The 17,589-nt window shown below is 52.9% G+C and overlaps 3 protein-coding genes across 3 annotated transcripts; 2 read left to right on the forward strand and 1 right to left on the reverse strand.

The window, feature by feature from the left end:
• Positions 1–158: 158 nt before the first annotated feature.
• COCSUDRAFT_48407 (RRN3-domain-containing protein) lies at positions 159–6,454 on the forward strand. Its single transcript, XM_005645266.1, has 13 exons — positions 159–374; positions 466–556; positions 748–928; positions 1,180–1,398; positions 1,655–1,889; positions 2,166–2,324; positions 2,573–2,856; positions 3,046–3,207; positions 3,451–3,582; positions 3,814–4,001; positions 4,810–5,120; positions 5,446–5,675; positions 6,040–6,454. The coding sequence occupies exons 1-13, from the start codon at positions 332–334 to the stop codon at positions 6,208–6,210; spliced, it is 2,406 nt and encodes an 801-aa protein (XP_005645323.1). The 5' UTR covers positions 159–331; the 3' UTR covers positions 6,211–6,454.
• Positions 6,455–7,344: 890 nt separating this feature from the next.
• Positions 7,345–10,841, reverse strand: COCSUDRAFT_18366 (SET domain-containing protein; the record flags this gene model as incomplete). Its single annotated transcript, XM_005645267.1, has 10 exons — positions 7,345–7,476; positions 7,776–7,960; positions 8,224–8,325; positions 8,583–8,711; positions 8,982–9,122; positions 9,420–9,546; positions 9,885–10,007; positions 10,180–10,238; positions 10,343–10,565; positions 10,701–10,841. The coding sequence occupies 10 exons, from the start codon at positions 10,839–10,841 to the stop codon at positions 7,345–7,347; spliced, it is 1,362 nt and encodes a 453-aa protein (XP_005645324.1).
• A 3,481-nt stretch (positions 10,842–14,322) lies between these two features.
• COCSUDRAFT_54232 (hypothetical protein) lies at positions 14,323–17,463 on the forward strand. The gene is made up of 5 exons (XM_005645268.1): positions 14,323–14,480; positions 14,762–15,080; positions 15,215–15,359; positions 15,618–15,817; positions 16,100–17,463. Exons 2-5 carry the CDS (start codon positions 14,808–14,810, stop codon positions 16,328–16,330), a joined length of 849 nt encoding a protein of 282 aa, XP_005645325.1. The 5' UTR covers positions 14,323–14,480; positions 14,762–14,807; the 3' UTR covers positions 16,331–17,463.
• Positions 17,464–17,589: the final 126 nt, after the last annotated feature.

Here is a 17,589-nt window from a genome sequence, read left to right on the forward strand (position 1 = left end):
GGAGACTGGCAGTACATGAGTGTCAGTGTCAGCCAAGAGGATGAGAATGGGCGACTTGCACAAGCACGAAGCTGATCAGTAAACCTGCTGGCACCACGTGATGCACATTAGTAGTCTCCAAGTGCGGCTCACCCCTTCCTCTTCAAATTCATTCGCCAAGGAACCCAGAACAGAAATACATCTGCCATCTTTATATTCTGGGGGCCGTTGGTGCATGACCACGAGTTGCGTGCTCGCAGTCGCCACTGTCGTCTGATTGTCTATTTGAGATGTGGTCACACCGTCTCATTGTCGGGGGGATGACACCTTCATCCTAAGCAATATTTTTATAATGGCTGCTCATGACACACCATTGCTTGGAGACGCCGATGCAGGTGCGATGGCAAGCATTTTCAGATCACGCAAGCCCTGGTCTTCCTAGGTGCGTTCTGCCCTTAGCTGAGTGGTGCAATGTACCCGGTGCAGGAGATTTGGACGAGCTTTTGAGACTTCACGTGAAGGAAGCGGTCCGATCGAAGTCCCAGAAGGGCGGCGTCAAATCAGCTTCTTACAAAAAGTAAGTGCCTAATTTTCTCGACCTACACGCAGTCTTTCCTTGCAAATTTTGAATATTTACATCCTGGTGGTCGCCACCATATGCTACACCAAAGTGTAGGGGTTGCACGATGCACTTGGAGGCACGCTGCTCTTCAGGCTTCCAGCAAACGTTGTCCGTGGTTCCTGAAACCAAGGTCTGGTTCTGTGCAGCCTAGTGGACCAGATACGGCGCATCAAAGAGAAGGCGCTGGGTTCAAAGGATGAGGAGCAAGTCGAGTATCTGACCAGTGTCCTGGACGCACTCACTACCTGCGTGTCCAGCCTTCACGAGCATGAGCATGAGAGCCTGCTGAATGAAGTTTTTGACATCTCCATATGGCAAGCCACCCCGGTGAGCAGCACAGCACTCTCCTTGCGAGCAGAAACGCATGGATGACATCTTGCCCAGTCCCATGTGATTGCCCTGCACTTGCTCACAGTGTGCCGATCCTGCAAGCTCTGGTCGCTTTGCAAACACTGCTATAATTATTGCGCTAGGTAGCATGGAAAGGGCCTGGCAGCATATCCCCCCACAGATGATGCTGTGTACGCCGGAAAGGCACATGACAGCATCGTCTCAAAGAAGTGAGGGTGTGTGCGCAGGATCTGAGAGCAGCGCTGCTGAGGCTGGTCACGCATCTTGTGGTGGCCAACAGCGCGCTGGTGCCCCTGTGCCTGCGAGTGCTGGCCATGGGCTTACAGCCGCCTCCCACGCCTCCTGTGCAGCTGTCTCCAGGCGAGAGCTCGCCTGACAGCCAGCAGTGGCAGGCGTCCCCTGACCTGGTGGCGATCCAGGAGCAGGTCATTGCAGCCCTGGAAAAGGTAACTCTCATCATCTGTATTTTCCTCCCATGCTATATATGACAGCATGAGGAGACTGCTTGTACATCTTCTAGGAAAGGCTCACACACTGAGCTTCACGAGTCACTAAGCCCTCACATGGCACCCATGCTTCTTCGTCAGCTTCTTAGTATTGCGTGTCTGGCACGCTTGGATTTGAGGTTTCAAGGATGTTGGAGCGCTGTGGTATGGCTATGCCTGCGGCTACTGAGCAGAGCTTCTGTTACTGTTGCGACAGGTGTTGATGCTGGTGCCGACAGCGCCGTCGCGGCTGATGTCGGTGATAGCCGGGGGCATTCCCCACCGCCTGCGCGACCGCGACGCGCAGTGCCTCTACCTTCGCGGCGCGCTCGCGCTGGCCGAGGCACCGGCAGCCGCAGCCGTGCGCGAGGGCATCCTGGCGGCGGCCGCCGAGCACCTGCTGTCCCTGGACGTCGAGATCCGCTGGCAGGACATCGCCGCCGCTGAAGCCGGTGCGCACATGCCCATTTGTACCTCTGGTGGCCTTGCCCCCAGCTGCCCTTGCCCTTTCTCCAGAAGTTCCACTCAGCGCACTCAAGCTGGCAGACTCAGGATGTGTTCCTGGGCTGGAGCATTAGTTATAATTGTCCGGCCGGAAGCGCGATGCTGGACTGGAGGTTTTCCTTTGGAAATACTGTAGGCCGGCAAGGGCAGGTTACGAGTGCAGGACGCGCCACATGTTGGCTGTCAAAGAGGTGGTTGACGGAGTTTGGTGGGTGCATGGGCAGATGCGGCGGATGAGGAGGAGGGCGAGAGCGAGCAGGAGGAGGAAGACATATTTGAGCTGGAGGGGCAGACGGAGCAGCTGCACCTCAGCCCACAAGCACAGCCGGCATCGGCCCCAGAGCGGCTGCAGGGGCGCGGCGGTTGGGAGGGCGCTGCCGGGGGTGATTGTCCCACTCATACACAAGTTTTAAGTGCAGCCTGCCCCGCTTTCAACCCCTGATGCTTATGAAAGAGACCGCACCGCAATCCCCGTGTAAGCCTCTGTGAGATGTAGCATGCTGGAGCATGGTGGTTATGTGACTGGTTGGTGCTTGCATCTCACTCTCATGACAGCTATGAGGATGCGCGGTATTTACCTTACAGCACACATGCACAGGTTGTAAGAATGTTCACGGACGTGCTGATGCAGGCGTGGAGACAGCGGCGTCGCCGTCGGGGCGGCAGCCGACGACGGAGTCAGCAGAGAAGCTGGACGCGCTGATGGGCCTTGTGTTTGAGCACCTGGGCCGCCGCTGCGAGGCGGGGCAGCTGCATGCTGCCTGGGCGACCACGCTGCACACCTTCCAGCGCACCATCCTGCACACCCACCGCTCCAAGTTCACCCAGTACCTGCTCTGGTACCTCTGCGAGAAGGCACGCCCCCTCCCCTTGCCCTTTCTACCGCAGCCGATCTACCCCTCAAGCACCTCGGAAGTGCATACAGTTGTTCGCCTAGCCATCAGAAGGTCCGCAGAAGTTCTGATGTTTTCCACGCCAATTTGAATATGACTCAAGGTGGTGATCAGGCCATTGCATGACTTATCATTCAGGCCAGATGCATAATGAATGTGTATAAAAAAGTACATGAAAGGTAGTTGCCTGAGAGAGTGTGTGACTGTGCAGGATCCCAAGCACTGCAGCGTAAGCCTGGTGCAGCTGCTGCTGGGGCAGCTGACCAGCCCCAACGTGGCGCCCATCACCCGCTCCGCAGCCGCCGCCTACATGGCCAGCTTCCTCGCGCGCGCCGCCCTCGTCCCCGAACACATCCTCATCGAGTCCCTCCAGGTGCGCTGCCCCTGCTTGCAATACCATCTTCTCGTGTTACTGTATGCCCAAACCCCACCCGCCTGTCTCTTGCTGTGCTGCCTCCCCAGGACTGCCGCTATAATGGCACACCTGCGCCTGCAGCTGTGGTGCATACGTTTGCAGATTGGGAACATGCTCAGGACCTGCCACCAGGACATGCAATGCCATGGGGGTATTTCAGGAGGGTAGGAATTTTGAATGGTTGTGATCGTGCACATTCAGGTGCTGGCGGGTTGGTGCCTGGCGTACTGCCAGGAGCAGGATGCAAAGGACGCTCGCGCGGCGCTGACGATTGCACCACTGTCCACGCGGCTGGACATGGATGCTGGGCCACTCAGAGGCATCCAACACCAGGTGCTGGCCCTGCCTCGACCTCTCTGACCAACCCATTGGCTGGCGCATGCTGTGGCCATGCAGTCACTGTGTCGTTAGCATGATGCCTGGCACCCAGAAGATGCGCAAGGCCTCGGGGTATTTTTCTGCGCTTCTGCATTGCACAAAGACATTACAAAGTTTCGCAGCATTGCTTCCATACCTATCAGGTGGTTGTGCAAGGCGTTCCAACAGGCGGCTGTTGTTCTGCAGGTGTTCTATGCGGCCTGCCAGGGTCTGCTGTATGTGCTGTGCTATCGCCTGGAGCAGCTCATGGACGCATCAGCACCAGCACCATCCCCATCCCCATCCCCATCAGACTCGAACAGTGGAGGTGGCAGAAGTGCAGACATCGTCCGACAGCTCTTCACAGACGTCATGCCAAAGCTACTGCACCACAGGTAATGCTCGCTGCTTCTTCTTCGCTGCTTGAGGCTGCACCAAGTAGAGCAAGACGATGAAAATATGTGTAGCGTGCTAGATTTGCCTTGAGAAGGAAGAAAGGTGTTGATAGGCCGACTGAGGAGTGATGATAGAAATGCCATCTTGAGCGCGCCGCAATGGATCAAACCGCGGCGTCGCACTGAAACAAAGTTCCATTTGAACGCTTGGCTTCTGACCTCAACGATTTTCGCCTCCATGAGGACGTCTGCCTTGCTCTTTCACTTGAGTGTGCCTCAGCGTCTGATCTGTTCAGGGTAGGCTTTGGGAGATCTTCCCGAGAGCCGTGACCTTGCCAAAGTTTATTTGTACAGATAAGTGCTGAGGCGCTTGAGAGGGCGTTACCAGTTGTTGATGAATTGAGATACCGGCTGAGGAGTGATGAGAGAAATGCCATTTTGAGCGCGCCGCAATGGATCAAACCGCGGCGCCGCCCTGAAACAAAGTTCCATTTGAACGCTTGGCTTCTGACCTCAGCCAATTTCACCTGCATGAGGACGTTTTGCTTGTCCTTGGTGGCATGGAGTGCCTCAGCATTGATCTGTTCAGAGTGAGCTTTGGCAAAATTTTGCTAATGGCTCTGATCATGCCGAAGCCCACCCTGGACAGCTGAGGCGCTACAAAACTCCTTTATTAAGTCCGGTGTCCATTCGGAAGGTGCCCACCTCCATATCTCTGTCCCTGTTTTGTTCCTGTAGGGGAGGGCACCAATGATTGTTCTTCAAGTGTCCTCGGTGAGATGCTGAATTTGCGTTGCTGTCAAAACAGGCTGGCTCCGCTGGCGGTGTGCCTGCCGACAGTGGTGGCCGAGTTCACGCGCCTGGCGCAGCGGCTGGAGCTCATGGACTGCGCGGCGCTGCTCCCGGGCCGGAGCGAGGCGGCGCGCGCGCAGAGGCCGCTGGAGATGTTCTTCCCCTTTGACCCCTTCCTGCTGCGCCACTCGGCGCGCCACCTGGACCTGGGCAGGACATACGTGCACTGGAAGGCCGGCCACCCGCGCGCCGCGCCTGGGCCGGCTGACGACGATGCCTCCGACATGTCCAGCGACGAGGAGGTCGACGGCGTCAGCGAGTCATCCGGTGAGTCACTCTTACTAGCCCCCTCAGCGAACTCCGGTTCCCTGCTTACCTGACTGACACACTAGCCCTCTCGGATACCCAAATAGCCCGAGCAAACGCAAGAGCATAGCCAGTCGCGAGTTGGCGATGCTGGGGCATTTACTGGCCCTGTTTTTGGGGTGCAGCTTTCTGCAGAGCAGGCTGTGATGCTCTTCTCAAGCTGGCGGCCACTGTTTTGTAATACTTGTTCGTGGTGGTTCTGTGAAGCTGACCGCTGTTGTTCCAGCGCTGTGGTAATCTGGAATGGCGCTCCCTCTTTCAATAAACAGCATGTGCATGTGTGCAGATGATGATGACGAGGCGAGTTCCAGCAGCGACGACGATGAGTCGTCCTCATCGGACGGCGACACCTCTGAGGAGGACGCGGACGTGCCCGGGGCGCAGCGGCACCGGCAGCCGCTGGCGCCGGCCGGATCGGCCGCAACGCTGTGGCCGCACGCGCCCATCGGCATGCGGCCCATCTCTGCTGGCGCCTCGCGCAAGCGCCCGGCCTCCAGCACTCCCGGCAGCGACCAGGTACTTTGCTTGGCCGTTACTTTCCTGCCAGGCTGCATGTAGCGTCTGCTCGATCTCATCATAGGCCTAACAATTGGCCAAGGCTGCTGATTGCCGATTGCATCTGATCACTACGGGTTGATCAGCAGCAGCTTGATAGACAGTTAGACTAATTCCAAAATGCTTGGTAGATTGGATTATAGTGGAGTTCCTTCGCAAGGGGCAGAGGGGATTATGGGTCCTGGCTCTACTGCGGTATATGCGCTGCGACCCTGCTGGGAGGCAAGCATGCATGTGTGCGCGGATGAAATTGGAGGAAGCGTGTGTGTGTGTGCACATGAAAGGGAAGAAGTGTCTTCTAAAGAGGGGACTTCTGTCACTGCAGGGGTACCTGCATGGAGCATCCTTCGACACAAACGGCGGAATGTCCCCACTGGAGGGCAGCTCGCCTGGAGCTCACCCCTCCATTGCACCCATGTCATGGGCACAGAGCTTTGAGGGCAGCCGGCTCATGCACAGGCACCTGCAGCCGCTGGTCGTGCACACAGCAGACTAGACTTATTCTTTGCAAAAGTCTTGTGCTTCATGTTGTTTGCCATGCAGCGGGCACTTTGAAGCAGACATGTACCATTGCTTCTGCCCAGGAAGACACGATTTCTGCTGGTGATTTTATTTTTTGGTCTGGAGATCTGAAGTTCCTTGCTGCTGAGCCAAAACGGATGAGTGCAACGCAAATGATTGACTGCTCTAATAGCTTCTAATAGCTTCAAGTTGGTCCACATGTAAAGCATTGATGTGTACACACATGGAGTCAGAGGAGAAAGTCATCATGCTTGCTGCCCTTAAACATATAAAGACACGAGCATTAATATAATAATGAATGGTTACAATATTGCACCAATTCTGCTCCCAATGTGATGCAGTCCTGATCCCATTGGCACATGGATTTGCCTATCAAGGCCCAGCTAATTTTCAATTCAATCCAGGATCTTACAGCTACAGCTCAGCTGTCATTGACAGCCTGTCACCACAGCACACTGCTTGCGAACAGGGTTGCATGAAAAAGGGCCGATGTTTCAGTGGTCCTGTGGAAGCGTCTGCACAGTGTCACCTGACAAACCAGGGTGCCATTGTCAACTCCGTGTCTCTGAGCACGCTGCATCTGCCCGTCCACAAGACTAACACAAGAGATGCTGGCACCAGCACCAGCACCATAATCAAGATTGGATTCTCACATTTAGCAAGTTCTCACCTTATCCTCATAGTAGGCCATTCTGCAATGCTACGCTATACATATGCAAAATACATGCAAAAACAGCACGAATGATGAAGTTATTTTCAGCTATCTTTCTAGATCAGCGTAGGCCAATGCAAAAACAAGGCAGGTGCCACAGCATTCTGGTTCAGGGTAATGTATAGAGCACCAGTGTTTAATTTATTACCCCTGATTATGTTCAGGCTGCTTTAATTGCAGCCATCATACCCATGCTGCAGAAGTCATCATGCGTTCCCCAATATAGAGCAGTTCAAAACAAATTCTAGAGGGAAATACTGGCGCAAACCCACCTGCCACCACATACACAATCTGGAGGCATCATGCCACATGCACCACAAAAATGACAATGCCATTGACAATGGTTTGTAATACAAATTTTGTATGCATTCCTGCGAGGTGCACAGCGTTGCCCGATCAGGCGGTGGCCTTTCCAGGCGCTGCAGCCTCAGATACACACTTGTCGCATTCGCAGGTGAAGCCGTAGTCGGCCAGCGCAGCCCGCCGGTCGTGGTACGGCGCATCCTCGTCTATATATGACAAACACACCTGTGCAGACCAGACAAGCACATCTCACTCTTCTTATACTCTGTACTGTATGTGGCCCAACATGGTTCAGGGACAAGGGTTCGAAGAGAAGACCATACAACATACTGCGGGACCCTACACTTCAATACTGACGTTCCAATCATGTTACATCAAGATCCAGCCGACAAGCATGCTAGGTATTGTCAATTCGCATCGCCATCCGCCTCAAGCAATCTCTTGCCACGTCCGTGGCGACAAGAGCAGGGCAGTGCAATATCATAGCCAGCATCAATACAGTGAGGAGGATTTAGGGATCAGACCTCCTCGCCGGGCGCGATGGGCTTCCTTGCAAGGATGGTGGCGCTGCCGTCGGTGTCGATATGCGCGCGCTTGAAGGCGTGGGCGTTGGGCGCGCAGCTGTGGTTGCAGCACGATTGCAGCGCGTAGAAGGCGCTCCCCTCGCAGCCGGCGCCGTAGGACTCCCCCAAGCTGTCCAGCAGCGGACCTGCCGCCCCAGTGATGCTAGTCTTACCTTCTCGTGTTGCGCAATTTTAAGCAGGATGATGAATGCTTGGACTGCAATTCTGCAGGATATCAAATAGGGAAGCGACAGAGCATTGCAAGCAGATGTCACACAGCGACGCCACTGATGCAGGCATGAGCTTTCATTGGCATGTACTTCACTAATGTGGCACAGTATTAATCTGGAAGTACTGGTTGATGAAGCAGCACTTTCGTGTGCAAGACAAAAAGAAGCAGACGGCGCACGGGTGATGAGGTGCGTCAGCTTCTGCTCCTCCTCTGACAGGCCGCCGTCCTCGGCATGGCACAGCTCAAAGTAGTCCTCCACTGGCGAAGCCACATATATACCTGACATAACACCTTTGTCAATCACCGCAGTATGTGCCCCACTCAAGCTAGCGATGATTTCCAATGATACCAAAACCTCGCCCGCAGCAAAAATTCCTTGCATGGCGCCCACGCTGCCTTGTCCTTGCAATTTCTCTATTCTGAATAGGGCACCCAGAGGCAATGCAGAGGTGCGCGCGGTTTCTTGTATGGGTGAACCCAGTAGGACCAAAACGAATAGCCAGTAGGATTTAAATTGAGCGTTCAGGAGTGCTCACCTAGGTTGTTGAGCTCGAAGATGCCCATGATGGAGCCATAGACATCCAGGTGGAACAGGGCCGGGAAGCGCTCATCATACAGGAACTCCTTTAGTAGCTCCAGCGAATCACCTGCCAGCTCGTGCAGATCTGCAGCGCAGCCAAAACATCATCCTGCCATTCAGAATTGCTGATACAAGACTCGTCGCTTCACCTGACGCCTTGGGCTTGCATGTGTCTACTTTCAATCTGTGTGTGAATCCAGCTGTGATGTACCCATTCGTCTTTGTTCCTTCTGACAGGGAATGCTTCTCAAACTGACCCAAGACAGCCCATGCCAGTGCCACAGATCTCCAAATCTCCACCCACAGACACACAAAGAATTTCAATTCACATGGAGATGTGTTGTGGGAGCCTGACCGCTGCGGAAACAGGCCGCGTCGGTGACGTCATCGGGGATGGCCACGCACTCCCACCAGTGCGCCTTCCAGGCAGCAGCGTACGGCCGCCACGCTCTCTGCAGCGCCGCCCAATTGCGCTCGCTGCTGCTTCCGGCAGCCTCTACAGGAGCACAGCAGCACAATGTGAATCTCTTTTTATAGCTAAGGGTACTGACCATCATGGGTCACCTGTGCAAAGGCCATTACATGACAGTCACCTGATAAGACAGGTAACAAGGCAGTGACTCTACCCATGGCTGATCGTTCTGTTCTGAATGATCCCTGGGCCCTGCAGGCTGGTCCAAAGCCCCAGGGAGCAATGTGGGGGCAGGACTTGCTTGACATGGATACAATATCCACCGCTTATGGTGTAGAGGTGCGGCAGGTGTGAGGCGCGAATATTAGCAAAGGGTTGAACCTGGTGCAAAGCCATTGCTGAGCAGCTCCTCAGCGCGCAGCAGCGTGCCGGCCACGACCTGCGCGGCGATGTGGAACGCGTCGTTGGTTTCATCGGCGTGCTCCTTGAAGCGTCGTATCGCGTCCGCCTTAGCCAGATTTGGCGGCTGCTGTCTCATGGGCGGTGTCAAGCTCTGCAGTCCTGGCACCTGCGGCTGATCACACGCCTCACTGAGGGCCTCAAACGCCGGCCGCCTGCACACAGAAACCGGGCAGGATTGATTTAATTTACATCAAGGACCACATACTCTGATATCTAGTATGCAGTCCATGTACTACTTGAAATTCACAAGTTCTTTATACAATGAATATAGTGTCATTGCTCGCAGTGCTGGCGCAGCAGAGCGGCAAGTATGCGATTGCTGCCATGGGAAAAGTGCAAGCTGGCTGTGTGGGCGCACTTGGACTGCTCATCATCTGCGGGTACGCTAATACGACTGGGCTGAGAGCGCGGGCCGGAGCACAGCAGCCGGTGGTGCGCGGCCCAGTTGGCAGCCGCACACTCCTCGCTGCAGTACACAGTGTCCGTGCAGCCGCCCAGGCAGGTCACCTGTGTAAACATCCGGCGGCATCATTGATCCTGTGCAAAATCCAGCCCTTCCGGCAAGCTCCCTTGTGTGAAATGGAGCTCACAGGTCTTCCTGGCTGTCATGGATGGCATGCGCATTCTGAAAAACATCACGGCAAGCCTGCTGGCGGTGAAGGGCAGGAAGGAGTTTCACCAGCTTTGGCAAAGGGTAGCGGTCACTGTGAGGCAGCTCTGCCACGCCGGACCAGAGGCCTCTGAGGTAATCTGGGTTCACATCCACGGGCCCTGCGACTTCCATAACGCTTGCATCAAAGTCTGTCCGCAGTTTTCCATTGTGCAACTCGACCGTGTGTCACAAGAAAGATCCATGGACAAAGTGGCAGAGCAGAGGCATGCAAAAGATGGGTGAAGGCCAAGACCTTCAGATCTCATTGACAGCAGCCGGTGTGCTATCTGCATGCCTATCGAGCCAATAAAGGTGAAGCAGCGGCTGCAGACCAGAGCATCAGCCCTGTTGGCCGTGTGCTGTGCCCCGACCAGGGCTGGCTCCTCAAAAATTACGTTATCCTCAGCAATGGCCTGCGCAAGAAATCAAAATACTTACTTTTCAAGGTTTCGTTTCAGACTGCAGTAGCTTCAAACTAGCTGCCAATTTACGGCCTCTTGAACACGATCATGCTGTTCTCACGGCCGGCTTGGTCTTGCAGTCTCTACCTTTCTGGCAAAAACGCCTTTGCCCTTGATTTTTGAGGCGAGGCGTACTTCGAGGTCCACACCAACCCTGTCGATGACCTGCAGCACACCGAGACTTGATCGCACGATTGTCCCATGATTAGTAATGAGTAAGATGTACATGCTGTTATATAAGTATAGCTGTGACGTATACAATGCCTGGTACCTCCTTGAAGTAGCCAGCCGCAAGATTTGCGGGCAAAGGCTCCAGCAGTTGCTGCGCTTGCCGCGCATCATCTGCCATTGCCTCCATGGCTTTCCTACTTTCTTTATCTCAATTCAGATTGCCGCAAACAGTCTGTTTGAAACAAATTGCCTCTTGTTAGTCCCCACAAAAGCGAATCGTCTTTTTGCTTTTTCATAGGGAGCTTTCTCGGCCGCGCCTCTAATGAGGGACACGCTACCAATTCAAAAGGCAGAAAGAAAGGAAATATAATAATTTACTGCTGCGATCACAGGCTGTGATCACAACTCATGACAAGATGCCGTACAGCAAATCAGATGCTTGACATTTGACGACACATCATTGAGGCACCAAAATTGCACGGCACTGTAAAATGGAAGCTTCAGCAGCTTCATCACGAATGCAGGACCAGGAGGCTAGCTCATCAGGACAAACATACGTACAGGAGGAGATGTCCATCAACTTGCCAAGGTGCAATGCTTCACGCATCGTACTAAGTTTTCACCCAAGTGGATTACTTATTTCATTTGGGTCCGCAGCTGAAATCGCTTCTGGGGTTCCAGGGAGAGCCCAAGGAGTAGGGGGTCCGTCCGGCTGAGACTACTCAACTTGGCAAATCTTCTCTTCTCTGGTAAGATTCTTGTGCATTGATCTGAAGTGCTTGCTCGTGACGCTTGCACCTGGGCAAGAGGGTTTGCCAAATGACTCCACCTCAGGAAATTTGAAAATCTTCCATGTCATGGCTTTACAGAGCACCCCTACAGGCGCAATTCGAGGAAAACGAGGCACCCCAGCTTTCAAGATTCTGCAGCGGGTCCGTCGGCCCATGACTTGAGGCATGGCTGTGTTCAGAGGCCGCAGTATACAGCGGCCCTGCAGCGGCACCAACACAGGTCCTACGCTGGGGTTGCTGATCGAACAGCTACCCACCTTCTGCTGGCCAGCATTCGTGTCTTTGACTGGTGAGCTCTCTGCCGCCGTCAATATTCACCACAATTCCGGTGCACCAGAAGATGCCAGGAGAGTGTGCAAAATGCTTTTTGAGATCTTGTCAGAGAAGACAGCCGGGCGTTTAATCTTGTTGACGACAATCACTATATGCTGCAGGTGCACACCAAGAAAGAGGAGAGGGCTGCCGCTGTTTGTTGGGGTTTTGCTGCTCATGTTTACCGCTGCTTGGGCCTTCATGGCGGGGGCATACCCACTGTATAATGCAGGGACACAGAATCCCAAGAGTCCTCAGAGTCATAACAACAGCAGCGTCCCTGACCTTGTCCCATATCCACATGCCCTATCTGGTTGGTTTTCCTTTTCAGACACCGGCAACTGGGAGTCCCTCTCTGACCAGTATTTGCTCCAATGGGGAGCCTTAAGTGCGGCAACTGTCTCTGCCGGTCAACCATACAGGTAATAACACATGATGTGCGCTTTTTCAACGGCGAAAGCTTTCTCTGATTGTCAGGACCCCTATCTATTAGCGTCCAGATTGATGCTTGGGGTGCATGCATGCTGCCTGATGTGTCTGGTTTTTCCGCGCATTTTCATTGAAAGCTCCAGAAACCAACGCATGCAATGCGCAGGTGGTTCACTTCATTGCTGCTGCACAAGAGCTTCGTGCAGCTTCTGGCAAGCTTCGCGGTGCTCCTGCTGGTCTCCTTTGCGCTGGAGCACAGGTACAACACGGTGAACTTTGCGCTGCTAAGCACCGTCACCGGCGTGTGTGCAAACTTCTTTGCTGCAGTTGTCAGCAGCCCCAACACCATCTTCTGTGGCCCTATTGGAATTCTCAGCTGCCACTTAGGTGAGCACCCTTAAAGGCATCATTGATTCGGCCTCACATATCATGTTAATTGACAAGTGCTTGCATCAATAGTATCCCTGAGACTTACCGTTGTGTGAATGCGGCTGTATGCAGAGCTCCTTGTCCTGGAGTCTATACTGGAGTGGAAGGCAAGGGGGCAGCGGAAGCTCATAATAGTCAGGGTGCTGGCAGCAGTGCTCTCTGGGGCTTTCTGTGGAATGGTGGCAATCTTGCAGGCAGGGTCCTTGGTCCCAGAAACTAGTCTATCATTCCAGCATATGCTCCCATGATCAGCTTTGCAAGTTTCACTGGAGCATTTTGTACATTTGATAGACAGCATGTTTGAAGCTGGTGTGTCATGCTGCTTGGCTCAGAGTGAGGAAGCACTCGGGGCAAGGCTAGTGGGTGGCCTGCTGATTGGGCTGCCCTTCGCAATGCTGCTGCAGAAGACGCTGTGGAGAGAAGCGTTGGAGATCTGGCTTGCACCCACCTGCTGTTTGATGCTTTTGCTGGCTTGCCTTGTGCCTCCTCTTTGCTTCTACACCAAGAAGTTCGCATGAGCTGTCAAAGCACTTTTTATATAAGATGTACAAAGGCTGACCCACCAACATCAAAGCAGTCTCCGACATTTTGATTTCACTGGCTTGACTTCACTATATGTATACATATTTATGGAGAGTGGGTTCGGGTTTGGGGGAATTGTAAATTAGTCCAAGGCTGATTTACAGCAGCTGCAAGTGAAAATGGGTGCTGCTTGTGCACGGGGCCACGTGGCCTCTGCTGCAAGCATGATATTACATGTGTACAAGGAGTAAAGTTCTTTCAAAGTAAAAACAAGTGTTAATACACTCCTTTCCAATCCATGAGGATTAGGTGCGTCGCAGCAGCATTGCATGACAGCCTTCCAACCTTCTCCATCTTCGGCTTTCCTCCTGCTTGTCAAAGACAAACCAAGAAACTCCAAGTCTTGTTTGACTTCAATCATTCCAGGACTTGACAGGTCCACCTCATTTGGTAAAATATTTTGATCAATTAATATCAAGTTGCAGCATCGGTTTGTGCAAGAAAAGTGAACTCATGGGAGTTTGTATGAGGTTGCTGCTGTGTTCGCAGGTGGTAAAGGACGGGTTCGAGATTGAGGGCACCTACCATGTACTGCCGGCAGGTCCTGGAATGGCGCCATTCCAGGACCTGCTGGTGCTGCAGTGCCTGGGAGCTGCAGCCAAGGTATTAAGATAGTAAAGGCCAAGAACCTGTCCTGAGTAATGCAGGGACAATCTTCTTACACTTTTGTGTCTAAACCAGGGCTGGATGGTTGACCCAAAGAAGATGCGCTTGCAATGATTGGACGCCCCAGAGCAGCCACTGGCTGCTACTACTAGTAGCATTCAACATTTTTTCATGAATCTAGCACCTGAAATGGTATTCATAACGCCCTCTGAGGAATAAGAAAAGACATTGATCAATATTTCGACAGAGAGTGCAGTATCGGCAAGATTATGTTCATCTGCATGCACTTCAAGGTGCTGAGAATACGGACGGGAACGCCCTTTTCTTTGGGACTTCCAGGCCAGCTACGCCATCCTGACGCATCGATCTCGGAAAGATAGAGTATTTAGCCACTGGGTCCTCAAAAGCAGGCAATGAGCATCCATAGACACTAAGATCCGAGTCCCTCTTTCATCTGAGCTTCGCTGTGATCGTCTACAAGCTAGTGCAGATCAGTAAGGACATCACTGCGGACCTTTGAAACCAGCGCCTGGTTATTTGGCCCCAGGTAACCAAATTCTTTCGGTCCGTTGTGACAAAGTGACTTCTAGGTTGTGCTGTATGAGAGCATCATCGTAAAGCGACCCAGATGACTTGGGTCGGCACCTCTCGCCGGAAGTACTGGTCAGAGATCAGAAGGGTTCTGGGCGAGAAATTGTCTTAGTTATCCATTTTCCTACTCTCACGCCACTTTGAACATACCTACAGTGACAGCGCAACCTTTACTGCAGTTGAAGGGCCTATCGACAAACCTTGTATCCATCCTCAGGGCTGCTGCTGTCTGTGTAGGTGATTCTAAGTACAGTACTACAGTAAGGTCCTACCACTGTTGGATATGGTGGTCTTAAAGCTTTCCATGGGCTTCGCCGCCTGTGTAGCCGTCTTATTCGCCGGCACGGCTGTCGCCCAAACGGACAACGACATCCTGAATTTCGCACTGAACTTGGAGTGCCTGGAGGCTGAGTATTACTCTAACGCCGTCTATGGATATGGGCTGAATAGTAGTACCTTGGGCAGCGGTCCGGGATCAGTCGGAGGGCTTAAGGCCAACCTTAGCCCAGACTTGCTCAAAATAGCAACTGAGCTTGCCAACGACGAAATCAACCATGTGAGCTCCTGATTATGTCTCAAACTCAACTGTAACTCGCTTGAACGTTTCCTGAAGTGCAGAGGCAAATTGTGCCAGGAAAGCTGGAATGTGGTTGACCCATGTGCATGAATTGTGCTTTACTTGATGTGCAGGTTACTGACCTTCGGGAGTTGCTGGGCAATGACGCGGTGCCCTGCCCAAAGATGGACATTGGCGGTTCCTTCACCAGCCTAGGCAAAGCTGCAAACAACGTTGACGGCTTCTTCCCCTACAACAGTGACATCAATTTCCTCCTAGGTGCACCTACATGCCTCTCATGCATGCAATGCTGCACATTGGCCTAACACAAAGTTTAATACTCCTTTGGGAACTGCCTGATATGTCAGCTCAATTCAAAAGCTTGTACATGTGGCTTGAAAATGAACTTCTGGCCAGTAGCAGATAAGCTGGGAATGCAGGCGCAGTTTTGAGCTAGTTGAGCTGAGAGGAATCACAGCATGCATGCTGTGGTGGCACATCGTGGCTTGCTCACTCTGCTGCTGTGTGGCATGGCAGGTGCTTTCCTGTTTGAGGACGTTGGAGTCACTGCGTTCCACGGCGCAACTCCTCTGCTGGTTTCAAAGTCAGTGCTCAACACGATTGCTGGCATATCCCCTGTGGAGGCGTACCATGCAGCCATCCTGCGGACCCTGCTGTACCAGAAGGGCTCCGACATGGTCACCCCCTACAACATCCGCGTGTGGGACTTTGTCCAGGTTAGTCATGTCCCTCGCCGCCCTAGCATTGATCACCTGATGTCCTTGCAGTCATGTGGTAAAGAAACGCTGACTCTCGAGCTTGCTAGCACGTGCTATGGAAGCCCGGAAGTCGCGAGTGCACGCCTGCTGGTTCGATGCCCTGGGGCTGCTACTACAATAGGGGCTGCCTCAGCCTGCCTGCCTTGACCCCTCAGACAGGGGTTGATGTTGACACCACACTACCAAGCAACCCACACAAAAAGTCATGCTTCTGAGCAGCGAAACTTCTGCCCTGTGCAGGGGTTCTCCAACCTGCGCGGCAAGGCCGGTAACGGCAAGGACCAGGGGATTGTGGTTCCTCCGGCCGACGGCCGTGACACAGCATACCCCTTTGCAAACCTGGTGCCCCAAGATGGCCAGGGACTGGCATTCTCTCGCACTCCATATGAGGTGCTGGCGATTGTGTATGGAGGGAATGCCACGCAGCCCGGCACATTCTACCCCCAAGGCATGAACGGGTACTTTAGGTAGAAGTGGAAGGGACAAGCGCAGCAACGGAGGCAAGAGGCATGATTGGGCACTTCAACTTGAGGGGACAAATGCAGCAATCGAGGCATAAAAAGTGAACCCATGAGGTACTGATAGATGACACTGTTCTGATTTTGATTTTGAGTTGAACGATGATCAGCAGGTACCGGGCAGTGGGATTTTCTTCTGCGGCTTGATCACGCACAAGGCTGTGTGAGTGCTGCAAGCAGGATACCTTAATTATGCATTGGTGTACTGAACGAGTAGCAGTCCTCTTTATGTTTGTAAACTGACGCTTGCTGCTCATTATTGCTGAATGGAATCCTGCAGGCAAGCAGGCAGTTGTGCAGTCCTGGCGACATGGCTATGTTGCAGCCTTGTCTGAATGTTACATTACAAGCCTGGCCCGTGTTGGTTGTGCCAACTTGGCACTACCAACCTGAGTCAGAGGCAACTGTTTATATCTCGACTCACTGAGAACAGGACAACTTCTGTTGCAGCCCTGGATCAGTTTCTTCTTCAAGTAAAGTTTACAGAGCAATGGAGACATGGCCTTTCAGACCAACAATACCAGGAGGCATTCAGATTGATCAGATGATGTTTTCAGCTAGATCTTGGCCATTGATGGGAGTACGCAATTTTGGGACACATATGTACGTTGAGGACTTGAAATTGAAATGAATGGAGTCCAGCAATGCAACAGTGCGCTTGATGTCAATGGTGCTCCGAGCCTTACAGGTACCCGTATATACCGGTATATATATAAGGTTTGGCTGGCATGATATATCTATATAGCGACGTAATCACAGAGGTACTTCGTGACATGATGCAAAGTTTGTACCCTTGCAGTAAGAAGTCTTCAAGCCTGATGCAAAGAAGTTCTTTGCATCAGGCCAGCATTGCATGATCATGCCATGATGGTCATGAAGCTATTGTCATGCCTGTTTAGACCTGTTGCCCATGAGGTTGTAGAGTGAGGCGTCTCCTATATCAGGCAGTTCCTTACTTGAACACAGCTGATCAAAACTCAGTTTGAACCAGTGTGATTACTTCACGTACGTATACGGTAGCTACTTTCTGGTGGAAGATCAGACTGCGCTATGCCTTTTGATGCATACATGATATTAACACCGTGCAAAATTGAGATAGCCTCACTGTATCTCTTTATGTTGACCGTATTAACACTGCACCCTCTGCATGCATGTATGCACTTGCTGCAATTGGCGGCAATGCTCAAATCACGGACGGGAACGCCATCTGGT

Source organism: Coccomyxa subellipsoidea (assembly GCF_000258705.1).
Source record: "Coccomyxa subellipsoidea C-169, whole genome shotgun sequence".
Classification (NCBI taxonomy): Eukaryota; Viridiplantae; Chlorophyta; class Trebouxiophyceae; family Coccomyxaceae; genus Coccomyxa; species Coccomyxa subellipsoidea.

Excerpts from the sequence above, each read along its gene's own strand:
- COCSUDRAFT_48407 (XM_005645266.1), top strand. The coding sequence starts at position 332 with ATGGCTGCTCATGACACACCATTGCTTGGAGACGCCGATGCAG. Across the intron at positions 557-747 it reads AAATCAGCTTCTTACAAAAA|CCTAGTGGACCAGATACGGC; the intron begins GTAAGTGCCTAA and ends GGTTCTGTGCAG. Across the intron at positions 5,121-5,445 it reads CGGCGTCAGCGAGTCATCCG|ATGATGATGACGAGGCGAGT; the intron begins GTGAGTCACTCT and ends GCATGTGTGCAG.
- COCSUDRAFT_54232 (XM_005645268.1), top strand. The coding sequence starts at position 14,808 with ATGGTGGTCTTAAAGCTTTCCATGGGCTTCGCCGCCTGTGTAGCCGTC. Across the intron at positions 15,081-15,214 it reads CCAACGACGAAATCAACCAT|GTTACTGACCTTCGGGAGTT; the intron begins GTGAGCTCCTGA and ends CTTGATGTGCAG. Across the intron at positions 15,818-16,099 it reads GCGTGTGGGACTTTGTCCAG|GGGTTCTCCAACCTGCGCGG; the intron begins GTTAGTCATGTC and ends TGCCCTGTGCAG.